The sequence below is a fragment of the Orcinus orca genome, chromosome 1 (assembly GCF_937001465.1).
Source record: "Orcinus orca chromosome 1, mOrcOrc1.1, whole genome shotgun sequence".
Classification (NCBI taxonomy): domain Eukaryota; kingdom Metazoa; phylum Chordata; class Mammalia; order Artiodactyla; family Delphinidae; genus Orcinus; species Orcinus orca.
Window position 1 is genome coordinate 173,944,710 of NC_064559.1, and position 20,643 is coordinate 173,965,352.

Consider the following 20,643-nt stretch of genomic DNA (forward strand, 5'->3'; position numbering starts at 1 on the left):
ATGAGTTAACACATATTTGTTATTTGCCTGCTAGGTCCTAGACTGGTGCTAGCAGCCGTGTGCTCAAGGGAATGAAATATGATTTAATGTCAGGAAGGCAGAGATAGGATCACAGGTCATTCTCATTCAAAGCGAGAAAAGAGAGGAGTCAAATTCTCAAAGTAACATAAAGATCAAACTTATAACTCTGAAACATTATCATTTTTCAAATGAAGGCATGATTTTAAACTTTTGTTTATAAAGAATTTACTATAAATCCTTAAAAATACTTGAAATATTACTCAAATGATTTTAAATCTTTTGGTTTTAAAATGAACAAATTCTGAACAAACATTCTAAGTTTTCTGTAGGATCTGATGAAATCATTCATTCATTAAGATGGGCTTCTTTTATAAAAACTCCATAAAACTTGGCAAATGTATTTGATATTTTGTAGAATTTAGCAGGATAATATTTTGCTCTTCTCTGGCATTACTTACCACTATTATTTGCATTTTTGTTTCCTAAGACTGTTAATAGTGATTTTTCAAATATGTCCTTTTTCTTTTTTCATCAGGGTCAAGGGAACCACCTATTGAATAACTCCCACAAGGAAACTGAGCAGCCATCCACCAAAGCAGTAATTATCAGTCACGAATGCACCAGAATGCAGAATGTTTACCATACTAAAAAAAAAAACCATGATTCAGGACCGGTGGACAAAGATTGTGTTCTTAATGCAACCCTTAAGCAACTAAGAAGCCTTGGAGTAAAAATTGATTCTCCTACTAAAATGAAGAAAAATGTACATAAAGTGGATCATGCCAGGTAACTTTAAAATTTGTTTTAAAAGATAAAGAAAAATTTAAATGTATTGCAGCTGTCTCATGAAAAAAGGTATAAGCTTGCCACTCAATTCAATTGGCTTATCCTTTTTTCAGGGTCTACTATATGATGAATATAAGAGATTGTTTCTACCCTTTAGATTTTTCTAGTAGAGGAGCAGGTTATATACCTAAGTAACTTGAGGGATATTGGCCAACAATATGCTCTGGGAGTCTTATAGAAAGAGAAATGAGCTTTTGCTCATTTTTGATGTCTGGAAAAGTTTTCCTGGAGGTGATGGAGTCTGCGCCAGCTACTGGATGTACAGTTAATGCAGTTATGCCATCTAAAAGGCAAAAACATTCCTTTTTGTGCGACTCCCCTGGTGGCACAGTGGTTAAGAATCCGCCTGCCAATGCAGGGGACACGGCTTCGAGCCCTGGACCGGGAAGATCCCACATGCCGTGGAGCAGCTAAGCCCGTGCACCACAACTACTGAGCCTGCGCTCTAGAGCCCACGAGCCACAACTACTGAGCCTGTGTGCTACAACTACCGAAGCCTGCACGCCTAGAGCCCATGCTCTGCAACAAGAGAAGCCACTGCAATGAGAAGCCCACGTACCACAACGAAGAGTAGCCCCCTCTCGCCGCAACTAGAGAGAAAGCCTGCACGTAGCAACGAAGACCCAACGCAGCCCAAAGTAAATAAATTTTAAAACAAGATTATTTCCTTTAAAAAAAAATTCCTTTTTGTAGAAATGTGTTTTGAAGAATATAGTTATATGAACCTTACTTATTGCTCACCAGTTCCAACTGGCCATGTTCTTCTGTTTAGATTCCTCTTCATCAAAGATCACCTCAACACATACTTGTTTTAAAGAGGATAAAATCTGGAAATTATGTTATTAAGGCTAGTGTGCTTTCTATTAATTATTTTTGATGTCATTTTCTAGTTACAAAAATAATACAATTTCATGATTTAAAAAAATATCAAATAACATGCAAGAATATCAGATAGAATGCAAAAGCCCCCACGTCCCAGACTCCTCAGTCTGACTCCTCCTAGATTATTTCTCTTAACTGTTTCTTTGGTATTCTTCTAGAAATGCTCTAGGCATGTTCAAGTATGTATCTGTGTGATAAGTGTTGCAATTTGGGGTTTTTGCTTAACGTTATATCTTAGGTACTTTTCTTTATAGGTATATGCAGTTCTTTCTCATGCATTTAAACAGCTGGATAATATTCTGTTGTGCCCATGTACTATAATATAGTGAACCCAAGTTCTCTATTAATGGACTTTTAGGCTGAATCTCTTATTTCTTATCTCAAACAATGCTAAGTGAACATCATTCTACATATACTTGTACAAGTGTCTTTGTAGGATAAATTCCTGGAAATAGGCAGGATCAAAGGATATGTGCATCTGAAGTTTTGGTAGATGTTGCCATTGCCGACCAAAATAGTTTTACTAGTTTATATGCCTACCACCAGTGTAGGAATGAGTCTAGCATTTTTGAAGGTTTTATTTCAATACTCTTGGGATAGAGGCTATATACCTCTGTTAAAATGCATAAATCACCCTGCTATCTGTGTGGAGCCCTTACGTTTTGGTATGGCTGCCTGTAGGGAATAGTTTTTTTGTTTGTTTGTTTGTTTTTGCCGTACACGGGCCTCTCACTGTCATGGCCTCTCCCGTTGCGGAGCACAGGCTCCGGACGCGCAGGCTCAGCGGCCATGGCTCACAGGCCCAGCCGCTCCGCGGCATGTGGGATCTTCCTGGACCGGGGCACGAACCCGTGTCCCCTGCATCGGCAGGCGGACTCTCAACCACTGCGCCACCAGGGAAGCCCGGGAATAGTTTCTAAGTAATGTATTTCTTCATAGTGGCCACCCTGTTTTAATCTCTTAAGTATGAAACATTGAAATGAATAAATTTTCAGTATATAATGAACTTGATTCTGTTTTTAAATGCCTATAATGAAATGGAAAGTAACGCCTTTTTGATGTATCAGTGTGGAGTAGTCACATTCTTCTCTTTATTTAAATGACAGTTTATATTATAAATTTATGCTATAAAAATAATACATGCTTGGGGTTGGAATTTTACAAAGTGAAGAAAATGTCATCTGAACTAATAACACCCAAAGAAAATTAGGAAACATAGTTGCTGTTTTACTATATATATAATTTTGTTTATTTTTCTTTACTTACCATTACAAAATAGACATTTTCATTTAATATTGTGGGCTGTTCCCATTTTTAAAATTCAATTACCTATATGAGTTGAAAAATCCATAGATATACATTCATAGATAGGATTTTAGTTTCATGTAAGATGATTTTCTCAAGGAAGTAAAAGCTGATGTGAAAAAAATTATTTTCAGTTCAAAACAATATATTAAATTAATCATTTCCATAGAGAGGTAAACTGGCTAAAATTTTACAATGATATAGCTATATCTTCACATGAAAACTTTTTTTAAAAAGCTTTATTTTATGTTATAAATTGTGTAAAATATTGTAGAGCTTTGGAAATAGAGTTTGTTTTGTTTCCATTGTCAAAGTAATATGTTTATTTTGGAAACCTTGGAAAATTTAGAAAAGTAGACAAGGAAAACTCATATTCAGGGGAATTCCCTAGTGGTCCAGTGGTTAATACTATGTGCTTTCCCTGCTGAGGACCTGGGTTCGATCCCTGGTCGGGGAACTAAGATCCCACAAGCCGCGAGGCCAAAAAAAACAAAACAAAACATATTCATACCAACCGACTTCATTTACTATTAAAAATTTTGCTTTTGTATTTCCTTTTATTTTTCTAAAATAATTTTAACAGCAACCATTTATTGAGTGCTCATAATGTATGAGGAACTGTGCTGAAGTTTTATGCAACATTATTTCAGTTAATCCTTGCAATAATCTGTGTGATAGATACTATTATTATACATGTGTTATAGATGAGGAAATTAAGTACCAATTTACTCAAGACCCCACATCTGTAATTTTAAACCTACTCTTCTAACTCCAAAGTCCATAGTTTTTTTGTTTTGTTTTGTTTTTTTACTATTTTGCTCTATGCTTATTGCTTGTTTTAAGTTTTTGGTGGGGTCTTAACGGTGGTGTATATTTTGCTGCTTTGTGTTTTGACCATACTGTATATACCCTCCCAAAAAAGTGTTTTTGGTTTTACACTGGAAAATAATCACGTTTTCAAAGTTGTTGTAACGTCTTCTAAGCATCATCTTTAGTGGGGAACTAATAAACCAGTAAGTAGGGCATAGTATTTGTTTACTTAACCCTTCCCCTCTTGTCAGAACTGAGTCAGATTTTTTTCAATGTCTACTATTTTAAATATTGCTATGATAAACATCCTTTTGCCAAGATTGCATTTTTTAGGTTTAGGATTATTTCCTTAGACTAGAGTCTCAGAAGTAGAAAGACTAAGTCAAATGGTAGGAAAATTTTAAGGCTGTCACTACATTGCTTTCTGAAAGAGTAAGATTTTTAGCTTCCTACCAGCTATATGTGTTAGTAGTTCACCAATACTTTTACTCGTTTTACTTCAATAAATATACAATGAGCTGCTACTGTGAGCCAGCTATGAGAAATATCATGGTATACAAGATAACCTAGGAAAGACATCTTTCCCCTCATAGATCTTATAGTTCAGTGGAGAAGATGCACAAATAAATAGTCAATTATAAAATACTCTGATACCTGCTATGAAAAGGAAGGATATAGTATATCATGGAAGCACATAGGAGAGGTACCTAGCATATTTTCATACTGTATTATAATTACCCTATATTAAAATTGACCATTTTAAAGATCTGTGCTAAATTAGACCAAAAATTCTTAAATTATCTTTAATTTATATTTTATGCATTATTAATGGATTCTCTATGTTATTGTGATTAAAAATGAAACTGCACTGAAACTATTTCTCTAACACATATAAGTCATATTTTGTTGTCAGTAGTCTTAGGCTGAGAGGAGATTCCAAGCATAAGACTATCTAAAGCCTACCTAATTAATTCACGTTGTTTCACAGTTTGTCTTGAACTTAGTTCTTTTAGTATAATCTCCTACCACTCTCTACCAAATTCCAGTTTACCCCTCTTTGGCATTTGCAAAGTTCCTTGCTGTTAGTTTTACCTGGGATGCTCTTTTTTATCTTTCTGCTTGCCAGAATCCTTATCCTTCAAAGCTGAACTCAGACGTCACCTCCTTTGTCAATGTTTCTGGGACCCCTCACCAGAATATTGATGTTTTGTACTCTCAGAGTACCTTGTTTCTAATAAATTATATAGCATGTTCTTGTGATAGCCTTTCCAGCAAGATTGTGAGTTTTATCTATCTGTGAATCCTCATTGCTTCTACCACATTTGGTGGGTCTTCATGGATTGATAAAGGAAGGAAATCCAAACTACTCGGGTCATCACTGAGGTTTACAATGAATGCCTTATTTTTATAAGTACCTCTGTAATACTTATTGTCAGTATTTATGGCCTTGTGTTGTTATCCTTTAACAGATATTGGTATAATATAGTTGGTGTGCTGAAAGTTCATAAGGCAGTTGTTTAGAATTTAAGACACATTTTTCCTATAGAAATAGTGTATAAATTGTAGTTTGGTATTCCAGAAAAGTAATCTTTGTAATCCTTGTAATGCCTGTTGTTGTCCTAGTTCTATAAACCAGCTACCTTTGTCATTGTACCTATGTGAAAACTTATTTCACGTTCCAGTTCTGGACTGCAGGAGCATATCTTCTAGCCAGAAGAGTAGCTGAGACAGGGGAAGGAAGATTTCCTTTCTGTTTTCCTGTTCCGTAACACTGCAGATTAAGAAGGTCCAAAAACAGGAAAACAATGAAAGAAGGTCCCAGACATACCTAGAAATTGTAGGGAAGATGGAGGACTGGCAGCAGCCTCTACAGGCATATTCCCAATTGGAGTGACCTTTTGAATTCAAAACAGATCCTTAGCAGTCTCTCTAGTTATTTCCTTGCTCTCTACTTGAAAATGGTATGTTTCCTCTAGTTGAAAACCCTATGTAGGATAAGTAGGAGGTAACTAATTGGGATTCAAACAGGACAGTAGTCAGGGTTGGTTTTCATCTTTAAGTAAGCTGGAATCGTTCCCTTAATTGTTGGCATGTGACTCTCATATTTAAACATAAATGGACTCTCATCATCCTTTTGTGACTGTATATCTAATGAGATTCTAATATAGTATATCTGTGATCAAGGCTTTTAGGATTTGATCAGTGGAATGGCCTACTTTTGCTTTTCATCTTAATTACACTAGTGTTTATATGCATTTGTCCTGAGTATTATTGATTTGTTTTGTTTTCAAAGTAATGGTGTTTCCTCCAGACCCCAAATCGAAACTAGCTAGCTGTGTTAGACAATGAAACTTGAAGAACCTTTTGAACTGGTATTGATTGTTTTCATGGATTTATATGGATCTTTTAACCATTCTATAAAAGATCTATTATTACTCAGCCATAAAAAAAGAATGAAATAATGCCATTTGTAGCAACATGGATGGACTTAGAGGTTATCATATCAAGTGAAGTAAGACAGAGAAAAACAAACATCGTATGATATCACCTATATGTGGAATCTAAAAAAAATGACAGAAATGAACTTACTTATAAGTTATAAACAGAAATAGACTCACAGACATAGAAAATAAACTTATGGTTACCAAAGGGGATGGGGGGAGGAGATAAATTAGGAGTTTGGGATTAACGTATGCATATTACTGCATATAAAATAGATAAACAACAAGGATCTACTGTACAGCTCAGGGAACTATATTCAATATCTTATGATAACCTATAATGGAAAAGACTCTGAAAAATAATATATATATAAATAACTGAATCACTTTGCTGTACACCTGAAACTAACACAACATTGTAAATTAGCTATACTTCAATTTTTAAAAATGGTTTAAAAGAAAAGATCTAATTCAAATTAGATCTACTTTTTCTTAATATTTAACATTTTGAATTAGAAGTTTTTATTTGCCTTCATATTATTTACATTAATATTATCTATAGATATATTTTTAATATGTACAAGTCTGATTTAATATGCAAATTGCTTATAATTTTGAGGAAATAGGCAAAGAAAGTAGAAAAATGACTTTATATTCAGAAGATATTAGCACTATGAATATATCATAAAAGAATAATATCTAGATAGATTGGTACTATCTCTTCCATCTTATTAAGACAGTCTCCAAAGCAGTAAATACTAAGAAGGTTGAGGAAGAATTCCAAGGTAGTTATAAAGAACAGCATTATTAAGCACATTCTTCCATTGTTTGGTAATGACATCACTGGTTTTAGGGGATATTGATGGTTGAAAATAGTTTCTTCAGAATTTCAGGTACTTGTGAGAATAAAAATACCTGATAGTTATTTGGGTTTTGTGAGGGTAGGGATGCAGGCAGTGGCTGGCATGTATAAAACAGCTGAATTTCTTCGTTGGATGGTATGGAAAGTCATAGCATATTGTTTGACTGGAATATAATAATAATATACTATATTGTAATATTATATATATAATATAATAGTACACAGAGGACTCTGATTTTTAGGGAATAGAAAAACTCTGATAGCAAAATACAAATTGCTGAATACAGTGTAGTGAAACAGTGGTTATAGAGTCCCAGAGAGTAAGGCAGACCTGGGCTCAGCTTGCCAGTTACTAGCTGTTCAACTTAGGGAAATTAGTTAAAATCTCTATTCCTTAGTTTTCTCAACTGCAAAATAAAGATAATAATACTTATTCATTCAGTAAATATTTATTGAATGCCTACCCTGTGCCAGGCACTGTTCCAGGCACCAAGGATACTGCAGTGGTGGGGGAAAGAGACAAAAAATCCCTTGCCCTCATGGATTTTCATGAGGGAGCTAGACTATAAATAAGAACTGTGAGTTAAATATATAGGTAGCCATAAGTGACGAGGAGAAAACAGAAAAGTAGGGGAAGAGAAATGTGAATTGTTGTAATGGAGAATAAGTTTGAAATACATGATAGGGACAACCTCCCAGAGAAAGGTTTCTGCAAGGATTAAATAAGGCACTGAATGTTTAGCAGAGTGCCTAGCACATAATAAGGCATCAATAGAAATTAGCAGCTATTATAGTATATGTGATATACAGGAAAAGGCAAGTCAGTTGATTACTGTTAATGAGATACACCAGCCAAAGTGAGTGAGGATTATATCTAACAAAAGAAAATTGGTGTATACACACACACACGCACACATGTCCATATCCAGAGACTGGTTGATATTTTTCATTCATTACAAATGGAATCTCTTCAACTATGAACAATGTAACATTCTGAGCTACTCACCAAATCTTGTTATATTATCAGATGTGTTTTCTGTTTGATTTTATTTATTTTTATTTTACCAGTATTAAAAAGCTTTACATTTTGGGGTCTTATATTTGGTCTTAAAACCATAACTGATATAAATTTAGGAAAATTAATTTGTGTTCCACTTTCAGTCTTTGCATCATGGATTACCTTCTAGGTTATCATAGTTACCCCTTGAATGTATCTGGATCATCAAGACTTAGATGTCTGAGCTTTCAGATAAAAAGCACCATCAAGCTTAAAGCTGAAGACTTACTGTTACCTTCATAGAATGGAACATATTTACAATTACACTGTTTAGTACTCAAAATAAGATAAATGATGGCCTGCTCTGTTCTGTCTTTCAGTGTGTTGGCATGCATCAGCCCTGAAGCAGTGATCTCTGGATTAAACTGCATGTCATTTGCTAATGTTGGCATGAGTGGCTTAAGCCCCAACGGTGTGGATTTGAGCATGGAGGCAAATGCTATAGCTCTGAAATATTTAAATGAAAATCAGCTGTCACAACTGTCTCTCACTCGATCAAACCAAAATAACTGTGACTCATCTTTTAGTCTTCTACATATTAATACAGACAGAAACACAGTGGGCCTTAGTTTAATTTCACCAAACAACATGTCATTTGCAACCAAAAAATACATGAAGAGATATGGACTGATTCAAAGCAGTGACAATAGTGAAGATGAAGAGGAGCCTCCAAACAATACAGATACCAAGAGTGAACATTTAGTGAATCAAAACCTTACATGCATAGCTGAACAACTTGATTGTCAGAAAGAGCCTTCTAGGAATGCTTGGGAGATAACTACTTGTAACTGTGACTCCATGGGCACCCACACAGATATGCCAGTATTGAGAAATATTACAAATGAAGTTGTTCAGCCAAAAGCAACACCACAGTTGAATGAAAACCCAGATTTCTTATTAAAGAACCTTAAATCAAGTCCTGCAGTGAAACTCCGAACTGGAAAAGCAGAGTTCACCCAACATCCTGAGAAAGAAAATGTCAGGGACACTCCGATTTTTCCTGAAAGTTTGAAACCTTCTGACACTTTAAAGCAAATGAATAGTATGAATTCAGTAGGCACCTTCTTAGATGTGAAGCGTCTCAGACAGTTGCCAAAATTATTTTAAACTTTTAATTCCCCCGCCCTCCTGATATGAGGATGGGATGTCTCCTGAAGATACTTATGGAAGCCAGAGCCTTTTGATAGTTTTGGAATTCCTAGTCATTCTAGGGATCACTCTTTCTTGGTAGCAGCTGATGGCAAAGAGCTGAACAAGTGACCTGATTGTCTATGAGATGGCTGGCTATTAGGAGGGCTAAATGCCCTTTGTTCAAATAGTGGTGTTCAGCATCACTGGATTTTTTTTTTTTTTAAACAAATCCTAAGATCAGTTATTTCAACAAATTTAGATAAGCAGATGCTATCCAACTATGAATCTGAATTGCTCTTTTATACTGTACATTTTGAAAAGTAAGTCTGTTTTCCTAGCATTTTGCATCTACCCAGTATCACCAAAAGAATATAAAGTTATCATGACCCTGAGTAAATTAGCTAAATCAACCCTTATTGAATTTAAGGGGAAAGTTTTATTTTTAAAAGTAACTTAAGATCTTTTATACAAGGAGTATAGATGTTGTCTTAAGATGCATATTTGTTACATACTGTGGAAGTAAAACTTTTGCACTCTTGTGGGTTGATGTTAATGTAACATTTTCAACATACAGCACTAGCGATCACATAATAAAATTATTGAGTATGAGTGTGTTTTATAAACTTTGTGAGTTTTTCAGATGTTTTAATATTTTTTAATGGAACTTAATAAAAATGTCTAGATTGACTACTTTCCTTTGTCCTCTGCTGTAGCATATCCTTCTCCACTTTAAAAAAAAAACTTTTTAGACTCCCCAAAAATTACAAAAATGATACAGAGAGTTCAGGTGTACCCTTTATCCAGCAACCCCCAATGATAATATCTTATATAACCATAGTAAATGATCAAAACCAAGCAATTGACATTGGGTACAATATTAGTAACTAAACCACAGACTTTACAGGTTTCACAAATTGCTGCACTCATTTATTTACTTTTTGGTGTATAACTATGAAAATTTATCACTTATAGATTTGCATAACCACCACCACAATCAGCATACAGAACTGTCCCATCATCACAAAGAAACTCCCTAGTTCTACTCTTTTAAAATACAGCCTCCCTCCAACACTAACTCCTGACAACCAATGATCTGTTCTCTATCACTGAAGTTTTGTCATTTTGAGAATGCTAATATAAATGGAATCATAGTATGTAATTTCTTGAAATTGGTTTTCACTCAGCATAATATCCTTGAGATCCATCCAACTTGTTTAGTGCATCAGTAGTTGCTTCCTTTCCTCACCTTCTTAAGAAATAAGTTTTAAATTGTTATTTCTGAACGTAAATGAAAAAGTCCTCATTCACTTGAGAGAGAAAGCTCTTCTGCTGAAGTTAAATTAAGACGTCGTTGCCTTATATCAAAATTTGATACGTAAACTGGAGAGAAATGGACTTTGGGTCTCTAAATACCCAGCTGGGGCCTTCTAAGGTAATAATCTGATGAAACAATTTATACTTAGCCAGCCAAAGTATGGCAACATGATGCTCTCTGCTGTTCCCCACTGGAGCCAGGCACCAGTTAGTGTACACTTCCCTGTTACATTGCCCTTTCAGGTTAAAATCAAGATATAGAAATGTCACTGATGGTGATTCTCTGTGTTTACCTTTGTTCCCATTGGCAATGTCTGGGGCTTCGGTTATTTTAATAAATATTTTAAAAATCCACTTATAGGTTTCATTGGAGTAAATTTTTAAGTAATGGAATTGTCATCGCCACTTCAAGTGTGTTCTGTTTAACTTTAGCCCTCAGTGTTTCACCCAAGAAGTGGGTGTAAGTACAATTTATATTGCATATTATTTAAAAAACTGAGAGAATGCTGATGCACTGACAGCCTCATTAACTATACCATTATCTCTGGGAATCCTGTAATTTTCACACCAAACAAGAAGCTCTCTATCTGAGCAATAAAAACTGAACTCAAGGCTTTTCAGGCTTTTTTTTTTTTTAGCAATAAAAACTGAACCCAAGGCTTTTAATTCCATCACTACTGTTAGCACATCTAATTCAAGGCCTCTGATAAGACACTTAAGCAGTTTTGGAGACTGAATTTAGACTGTAGATTAATTCAATAAAACATGTCTCCTACTAACATCCAGAGAAGAGGGACCATCACTGAAGCCTCTCTAGAAGTTCTCTAAGAAGAGAACTCACTCTGGAAGCTATCTGACAAATTAGCTATCTACAATAGCTTTTCGGCATCTTTGGAAACAGCATTAATACGGGAAAAGTTGGATGAAAAGACTTTGGAGATGATTGCCTCTCAAGTGACGTTTGTCTGAATTTCTTTCTTTCATCCAGTCCCACAGAATACTGTTTATAGATATGTGGGCGCTACGTCAAATGGAATAAGGAAATGATGGAGCTTCTATTACCTGGGAAAGAAACCTGTTAGTCTAGGTCCTGGCCAGTCGGCACCTCCACACCCTTCATCAAATGTCCCTTCACTCAACCTCTGAGCCCCTTGATGGTTAATTACTCTATGCTCACTTGTCCTCTGCCTTTCCCTGCCTGTGCTAAATAAGCTCCAGAGAAGTGGATGTAGACATGTTAGACATAAGTCTTGCCTTTCCCAGCTGTAAAGGCTCTAGGGGAAACAGATACACACTGGAAACAGTGGCACAACAGTATGAGACAGTGTATGATGAAAAGCCAAAACGAGTGATTCGGACTATGAAGAGCCACAACAGTGTAATCAAGATAGCTTCCATCTTTTAAGACTTAACTACATGCTCACAGGGCGCTGTGCAGAGCACTTCACATGCCTATGAGACACAGATCTTGAGCTGAATGAATGATTTTTGAATACTACAGTCAGTGCTATTTCAGGTATGTGCTGTCCTCCAAGCTGCCGGCCTTATTTTCTGCCAAGAAGTCCCCCTGCCCTTTAGCCAAGACCAGAAACTACTGGTTTTTCAGTCAACAGTCCTAAAGAAGGGAACCCCAGCTCTGTTAATATTAAAGAGTTCACGTCAATGATTTTACATCGTGGTAACCTCTACTGAGTACTGTAACGGCTCCAGGAAATTAGAGGAGCAAAAGAGTTTTCTGTGCCCGTGTTTTCTAGACATTTCTCTTTTTTTTTTTAAGATTAATATATTTATTTATTGGCTGCGTTGGGTCTTCGTTGCTGTGAGCAGGCTTTCTCTAGTTGCGGTGAGCAGGGGCTACTCTTCGTTGTGGTGTGTGGGCTTCTCATTGTGGTGGCTTCTCTTGTGGAGTACAGGCTCTAGGCGCACAGGCTTCAGTAGTTCTGGCATGCGGGCTTCAGTAGTTGTGGCTCACGGGCTCTAGAGCACAGGCTCAGTAGTTGTGGTGCACAGGCTTAGTTGCTCCGTGGCATGTGAGATCTTCCCGGACCAGGGCTCATACCTGTGTCCCCTGCATTGGCAGGTGGATTCTTAACCACTGTGCCACTAGGGAAGCCCCTAGACATTACTCTTGAGGGCAGAACCTTTCCTAGCTCCTAGATTAACAGAGACCTTTATGCCTGCAAAATAAATTTAATGGTAATGTCTTAGATTTGCAGACTGCTTCACACTCTTCAAAGTGCTTTCCCACACATTTCCTCATACGATCCTCACAACAAAAACCCAACTGAAGTATGTACGGCAGACATCATCAACCTCTTTCCACAGATGATGAGACAGACACAAATAAGTGGGCCAAGGTCACACACTTATAGTTAACAACCTAGCCCTTCATAGCATCCAGCCCAGCAGTAGCCATTCCCTCCATTCTTCCTCTCCCCACCGGCACCTTTTATACCCCTAGTCATTCAGCAGGTGTCTAATGTTGATTCTGCTGGGCTCTGGGCTGGGATGCTGAGCATACCGTGATGAACAAGACAACTTGTCCTGTAGGATCTCGATCTAATGGGGGAGACACATGCAAACATTAGCAATACAGTGAGGTCAGGGCTTATAATAAAACTATATGACGTGAGGATATATTAAGAGGACGGTTATTTTGCAAATGCTCCAGGTTTTTCCAAAATCTTACAGGAGCAATATGGAAGAGAAGGGGAAGATGTGATATTTCTGACAGAGGGAACAGCTTGTTGGAAAGCATGGAGATCTGAATAGGTATAGCATTGGAGGAGGGGGTTTGGGGCAGGAAACCAAAGATAGGAAGGGAAAAAAGACACATCTAGAACACTGAGTTAGGAGTCAGCAACATTTGGGTTCCACTTGTCCCTCTGCTCAAAATTCCATAATGTTGGGCAAGTCACCTCATATCACTAGGTTTATTTCCCAGTTTTTTAGGTGAAGGGGTTAGCCATGTATCTCTAACATTCTGTGATTGTATGAAATGTTAACACAGAAATAGGCTGTGAGGAGTGATTTATAAGTCCAGAGGAGGGAAAGGCTTCTGCAAGAGATAGCATTGGAATTGGGCCTTGAAGCATTTTGAAGGATTTCCACAGTCATTGATGAGGAAAAGATTTCCTTACTTTTAATAATACCTAATTATTTAACACTTTAGAAAGAAAAAGAATTCCGTTTTCACCACCAAAATGTTGAGTAATAATATCTGTTCAAAGAGGTACCAACATCTCGTTCTCCAGCTCTGAATTAATACATTCCCTGACTTTAAGGAGCTCAAACTCCAGTGTGGGAGAAAACATCAAACCCACAGAAAGGGGCTTAAGGGTTTGCAGGCCTGGGTGATGTTCCCTATCTCCTCTCCGCTCCCCAAACGGGAACTGTTTGGATCACAGAAAACATCCTCACAGGAAATCCTGCTTTCCCACCTCCTGGTAAGAGGCTGAACTCCAGGAAAAGGATGGATTTGGGGAGAGCCCTGTGTCCTGCCTCTTCACAGGAGGTCTGGGACCAGGAGGACAAGAGGAACTAATTAAAAACACAATGGAAAAGGCGATGTCAGGTATTCAGAGCTGCAGTGCCCTCAGAAATCACTTGGTCCTCACTGTACAAATGAGGACATCAGGGCCCCAAGAAAAGGGACTTGCTCAAATTCACACAGCTCAGTAAGCACAGAGCTCAGGCTGGAACTCAGGACTCCAGCCTCTCAGAGCATGCTGTCATATGCCATGGTATTTGAGTCAGTAAATCAGGTACCAAGCATCAATCCTAGCCTTGCCTCCCCCGCCCCCCATTTGCCTTTCTACCATAAAGGAACGAAAAGGCTCTGTGTGCACGCGGGCACGTACACACACACACACACACACACACACACACACACACACACACACACACACACACTCACACTCCAATTGCTCCCTTTGCCTCCACACTGTCCATGGGCTCAAAGCTCAGGTTACATGCTTCCCCGCTCCACGACTCCTCCCCACCCTGCAGGAAACCTTCCCAGAATCTTCTTGTGAGAGTGACTTTTTTCCTCTCTTGACTTCTCATTACCCTCTCTCTGGTCCTCTTTTTGTCCTCTTCCAGATGATTACAGCCAGCTTGTATGTTGGTTGTGAGTATCCAAGCTGGGAGCTTCTTGAGGGCAGGGACCCTGTATGATCGCCTTGTCCAATGAAGAGTCACAGGGACAAGGTCTGTTGAATGTCCCCACTATGTCTGGGACCTTGTGCTAGACCCTTGGGAGCAAAACCAAGAAAGAGAAGGTTTCTGGTAGACACCTGCCACTGTAAAGATGCATCTATGCGTGCATGGACATAGGTGCAGAATCCCACTCATCGAACACTTATCTTAGTCCTACTCAGTCTCGTTAGACCTCACCCAGTCCTGCGAGGTAACAGCAGCAAATGTGCAGTTTCTCATGCAGTCACAGAGGTACTCACGACCACAGAAAACTGGAACAAAAGCAGAGGAAAAGACCTGCAGCGAGAGGCAAGATCCTGGTTGAGGGCTGTGGTAGGAGCATGTGATGGGGGAAAGGAAGACAAGATTATTCTTAGAGATCTTTCTGAAGATCAGAAACTGCCTGTTACAGAGTCAGTACAGTTTGCTTACTGCCTTGCGGATCCTTCAGGTCACAGAGGAAAGCACAATTACATTTGTTCTCTCATCTAATCACCATAACAACCCAGTGACTTAAGAACAATAGTTAACATTTACTGACTACATCTGCTATGTACTAAGCCCCCTACATTGTTAGCTTACTTATTTCTCACAACAACAATATGAGGTAGATACTCTTATTATCCCCCATTTTAGGGAGTAGGAAACAGGAACAGGGGGGTTACGTAATTTTCCCCAAGGTCACACAGCCAATGTGAAGAACCAGGTTTCAAACCCCAGCAATCTCGCTCCGGAGCCCTCGCTCTTCACTCAAGCATTCTATGGGGACTATCCCTGAGAGGAAATGGACCCTCAGCGATAAAGTGCTGTGCCCAAGGGGCACACGGTGGAAGGCAGGATTTGAATATAGGCCTGTCTGGCTTCTCTTCTCCTTTTTCTCCTCCTCCCTCAGAGCAGAGGGTTGAGGGAAGCATGTGTGTCCATTCCCTAAATATCCTGTTCCTACCTTGATAAGGTGATACCAGGTCATACATGCTGGCTTCACCACAGCTGAGTCAATCCTGGTGAGTAACTTGCTCCAAACGCCCAGAATCACCCCCACGGGGTGCGCTGTGACTCTCGCCTCCTTCCCCTCCCCCACCCCCAGCACGGAGAGTACCACCGAGCCAGGGAGAGTCCAGCACCCCACCCCCATTAAGGCCTGCATTCCCTGGACCACCCAGGAAGGGGCTGCGACTCACAGCCTGTGTAATCGAAGAACCATTTCTCTCTCCTACAAGGGCCAGACAGGACACACTTGCACGTTCTCTGGGGCTGTTTTCTAGAAGCCGGAGGGCTGACCAGTTCTGTTTCCTCTAAGTTCATGGCCCAGGTTCCTGCTGGGTGGTGTCGCTCTCCCTCAATTTCTTTCTCCAGTCCTGTCTCTGTCGCTCTTATTCAAAATACATTTGTGGTGCTCCTGCTCTGTCTCTGTGATAGGCTGGGACGTGGACAAACCAGACACGGTCGCTGTCTCCGAGGCCCCCATTGGGGTACACAGAAACCCGTCGCGTGTGGTTGGCACCACAATGTAGGGAGGTTTAAGGGCCACAGGAGAAGGAGCTGGAGGCAGGAACTCCTACTCTGCTGGAAGTCCCAGGCCAACCAGAGTCCCTGGCTCCCTCTGTCTTCCTCCAGGAAATTCACCTGGTGTTCACCCTTGTCCCTGCCTCCTCCTGCCTCCCCTGTGCAGCAGGGCCCCAGCGCACGGTCCTGGGAAAACAAGACAGTGTTGGGACTAATCCAGGAGAAGCAAGGTACCCAACTGTGTGCTGCCAAAGGCCCTAGATCATGGACATGATTTCATTCGACTCCTCTCCGTTCTCCTAAAGGTGAGCCTTGGCTCCTTGAGGGCAGCCCAGCTGGGCTCTGCATCCTCTCCCATCCCCCGCAGCCAGCACGGGGTCCAGAACTACCGCTCCAAAAGTGTTTGCTTAAAATGGACAAACGAGCAGGGGCTGTGCCCACTGTGCAGATGAGGAAACTGAATTCCAGACAGGACAGGAGATTGCTCCCCCACCACGGCTTTTAGTAACAGAATGAGAAGGAGCCCAGGTTTCTTACCCTAGGGCCCGGCATGCTGTCTAAGAAAGGGGAGCATGTCTTATTTGTCTCTGTCACCCAGGCACCTAAGATGTTGTCTGACACGAACTAGATGCTTAGCAAATGTGGAATAAAATGAACGAATGGAGCTGGGTGGCATGCGATGTGGAGAGCCCTGGCCCCCCATTCTCGCTGCATCTACCATGGAGTCCCTGCGGATCACTTGAGCCACAGTCACACTGAGCTGCTTGCTGTCCCCATCTGTGCCCTTCACTTCCCACCACTGGGCCTTTGTACTTGCTATTACTCTTCCCTGTCATCTGCCCCTGCTCCTCACAGTGCAAGACAGATGACACCAGTTCTGTAAAGTCTGGTCTTATCCTTCCTGGCAGAATAAACATACACACACACACACACACACACACACACACACACACACACACAGAGTCTCTCCTGGGTTCCCAGCACACTTTGCACACTCTGCCCTAGTAGCATACTGATTAAGCTGCACTATAATTCTTTGCTTGTGTGTCTGTCTCCTCCATCTTAGGATCCCTAGGTCTAAATACAGAGCTGGTGCAAAGTAGAGGCTCCTCATAAAAAATAAGAGCTTCTGTGTATCAGATGGTGCTAGGCTCTGTGCTAAGTTCTTTCTATATGTCTCATAAGCTTTCCCACAATCCTGTGAATCATATGTTATTTTTACCCCCGCTTCAGAGATGAGGAAACCGAGTCACAGAAAAGTGATGTAACTTGCATAGGGACACCACCTACTGAGTAGCCAAGGAGGAACTCTAGCCTAGGTTGGCCTAACAATCAGTAACATATGCTTAACCACACCATTAGGCTCTGCCCTGTGGGAGGGTTCTGGGCTGGATACACAGGACCCAGGCCATGTGGACAAGAGGGCTCCTGCTGCAGTGTTTTCCTGGTGACTCAGAGCTGGTGACAGAGTCCAGTAGGCCCGTGTGTGTCTTTAAATGGTGACTTTATAAACTCTCCCCTTCCCTTTCCACCTTCCTTTCCATCACCCACCCCCTCACCCTGGCCCAGAACAACTGACAGACCAGCTTATAACTCTCTATCTGGTCTGACTTGTTAGAAATATGACAAGGGAACCGAGATGTCTGTTGGTATGGGTACCTGTGGGGGAACTGGAGTTCTCAGTGAGAGTCGGAGCAGAGACCGAAAAAAGAGGAAGGAGGCAAAGATGAGAAGTAAATTAAGACAGAGACAGAGAGTGAGGACCAGAGGCAGGATAAAGAGCAGACCCAGGGAGAGAAACAGAGACAGACAGAGAGTGCAAGCTTGAGATAGAGGTGGCAGAGATGAGAGGCAGAGTGAAAGAAATGATAAGAGATAAAAGGGAGAGAGGGATCCTGTGGTCCCCTCACCCCATTACATTCCCTATTACAGATGGGGAAACTGAGGGTCAGAGGGAATGACACTACTTCCTGGCAGATGTCTCTGTCACTTTTCTAAACACCATTCATTTAGTTCCTCTCGTGTCCCCAGATACATACGAATGCCTGCTGTGCTGGCCCTGAGCAGCACGAGTTGGACTGTAGTGGAGGGTTCAGGGGGGTGCTCATCAGAAGAGAAAGAGGTAAGAGGAAATATCCACGCAGGATTGACCAGGGAAGGCTCCCTGGACAAGATACGATTGAAACTGGGCCACAAAAAAAGGTTTATAAATGACTTTATTGAGGCATGATTTATGTACAATAAAACACATCCTGTTTGAGTGTACAGTTTGTTGAGTTTTGACATGCATACACTCATATAATCACCACCACAATCAAGATACAGAATATGTTCATTACCCGGAAAGTTCCCTTGTGCATTTTGCTGTCATCTTCCCTCTCCCACCACCCCGATCTGAGCTCTGTCATATTATAGATTAGCTTTGCCTTTTCCAGAGTTCCCTATAGGTGGAATCAGACACTAACACGCTCTTTTGTGTCTGGCCTCGTTCACCGAGCATAATGTTTTTGAGATTCCATATGCTTGCCTGTATCGTAGTTTGGTTCTTTTTTTATTGCTGTGTGGTATTCTGTTGCATGAATGTACCACAGTTTATCCATTCACCTGTTGCTGGCATTTGGATTGTTTCCAGGTTTTAGCTATTATGCATAAGGCTGCTATGAACATTTATGTACAAGGGGTCCTGTGGATGTATGTTTTTCGATTCTCCCACGTCAGTGTATGTTTATAAACTGCATGTTTATAAGGAACTGCTAAAGACCCACCGAAGTGGTTGAGTCATTTCTGCACTCCCTTCAACAACGTATGAGAATTCCAGTTGCTCCACATCCTCACCAGGACTTGGGATTGTCAGCCTTTAAAATTTTAACCATTTTAGCGAATGTATCATGGTATCTCATTGTAGTTTTAATTTGCATTTCCCAAATGCAAGTTTGCACATCTTCCCATGACATTTTGGCTATTTGTTTATCTTCTTTAGGGTCACAAGGGATTTAAACCAGGACGTACCACAAGATTTCTAAGTAGTTCTCCCAATGTAGCAAATATTTCCTTATAGCCAGCAGGAATGGAAAGGTCACTGGGTCCGAGCTGACATGGGTGCGACTGGCTGAATCACCTTGGGTAAGTTGTTTCCTCACCTCTTAAGTTGGGGTCACATTAGCAGCCCAGCAGGGTTATTGTGGAGGATGAAGTAACCAACAGAGGCAGAGCGAGGAGCAATGCAGGCACACACAGCAGGTAGTCACCCTCATTGATCCCACCCACAAGTATTTACATTACACAAGGGCCAGGGCCCCATCTGGGTGACCAGTAACAACTATTTGCTGGCCAGAGGGCTGGTGGCTGCACACATGTTCTTCTGTCCTTTTCTGACAGTTCTGGGAGCGAAATCATTTATGGCAGAGCTGTGTGGGGTTCTCGCCTTGTGAGGACAGACCCACTTAGGTACTATCGGCTCTATAAGTCTGGGGAGCAGCTCTGGTCTTCTGGATGCTCCTGTACGAAGCATGGGTTAGGGAAAGGGAAATGGCTTCAAAACATTGGGAAGCACAGAGCTTTCTAAATACATTCAATTCTTTTACATTGGTCTTTGTGACACGAGGGTTGTAAACCAGAGCAGTGGTTCTCACAGTTTTGTGCTCATCAGAAATCACCTGGTTGTCCTGTTGGAACACAGATTTCTGGGCCTCACTCCCAGAATTTCTGATTTAGCAGGCTTGGGGTGAGGCCCGAGAATTTGCTTTTCTAACAGGTTCCCAGGTGATGGTGATGGTTCCCTTTGAGAACAACTGAATTAGAGTGAAGTCCTTTCCATCCCTGAGCATTGTGATGGCAGCGCTGGGTTTGGCAGCACAGAGATGACTCTCCTCACATCTCAAGCTTGGAATTCTGGGCTCAGATGTGCTTACTGAGGAGGCGAGGTTCTTCCAGGGCAAGGAATGGAGACAGTGGTCATATGGAGGTAGAAGGGGGAAACAATGACATCTCAAATCAGAGTTTTTACTGTTAAAAATAATCCTAAGAACAGTATGATGTATAGACAATTATCAACTCCCTTCTACAGATGAGGAAAGTGAAACTCAGAGATGAAGTAACTTTCCTGGAAACATCGGGCAAGTTGGGGAGCAGGGTGGGAACTCAGGACTGCCTGACTATTGTACTCATTCTGCTGCCCTAGGTGTGCAATCTGACTCCACCACCTACCAGCTGGGTGTTCTCTGCAAGTTGCTCAACTTCTCTGTGCCTCAACTGGCTACCTACAATAATGG

The 20,643-nt window shown here is 40.5% G+C and overlaps 1 protein-coding gene across 2 annotated transcripts in view; it reads left to right on the forward strand.

Annotated features, from left to right (window-relative positions):
- The window catches only part of STIL (STIL centriolar assembly protein), a 63,423-nt gene extending 53,376 nt beyond the window's left edge, over positions 1 to 10,047 (forward strand). For both annotated transcript variants that reach the window (XM_012534470.3, XM_004273897.3), the window contains exons 17-18: positions 557 to 807; positions 8,545 to 10,047. In XM_012534470.3, coding sequence (XP_012389924.1) covers positions 557 to 807; positions 8,545 to 9,331 — 1,038 coding nt within the window. In that variant the 3' untranslated portion in view covers positions 9,332 to 10,047. The remainder of the gene's footprint in view (positions 1 to 556; positions 808 to 8,544) is intronic.
- Positions 10,048 to 20,643: the final 10,596 nt, after the last annotated feature.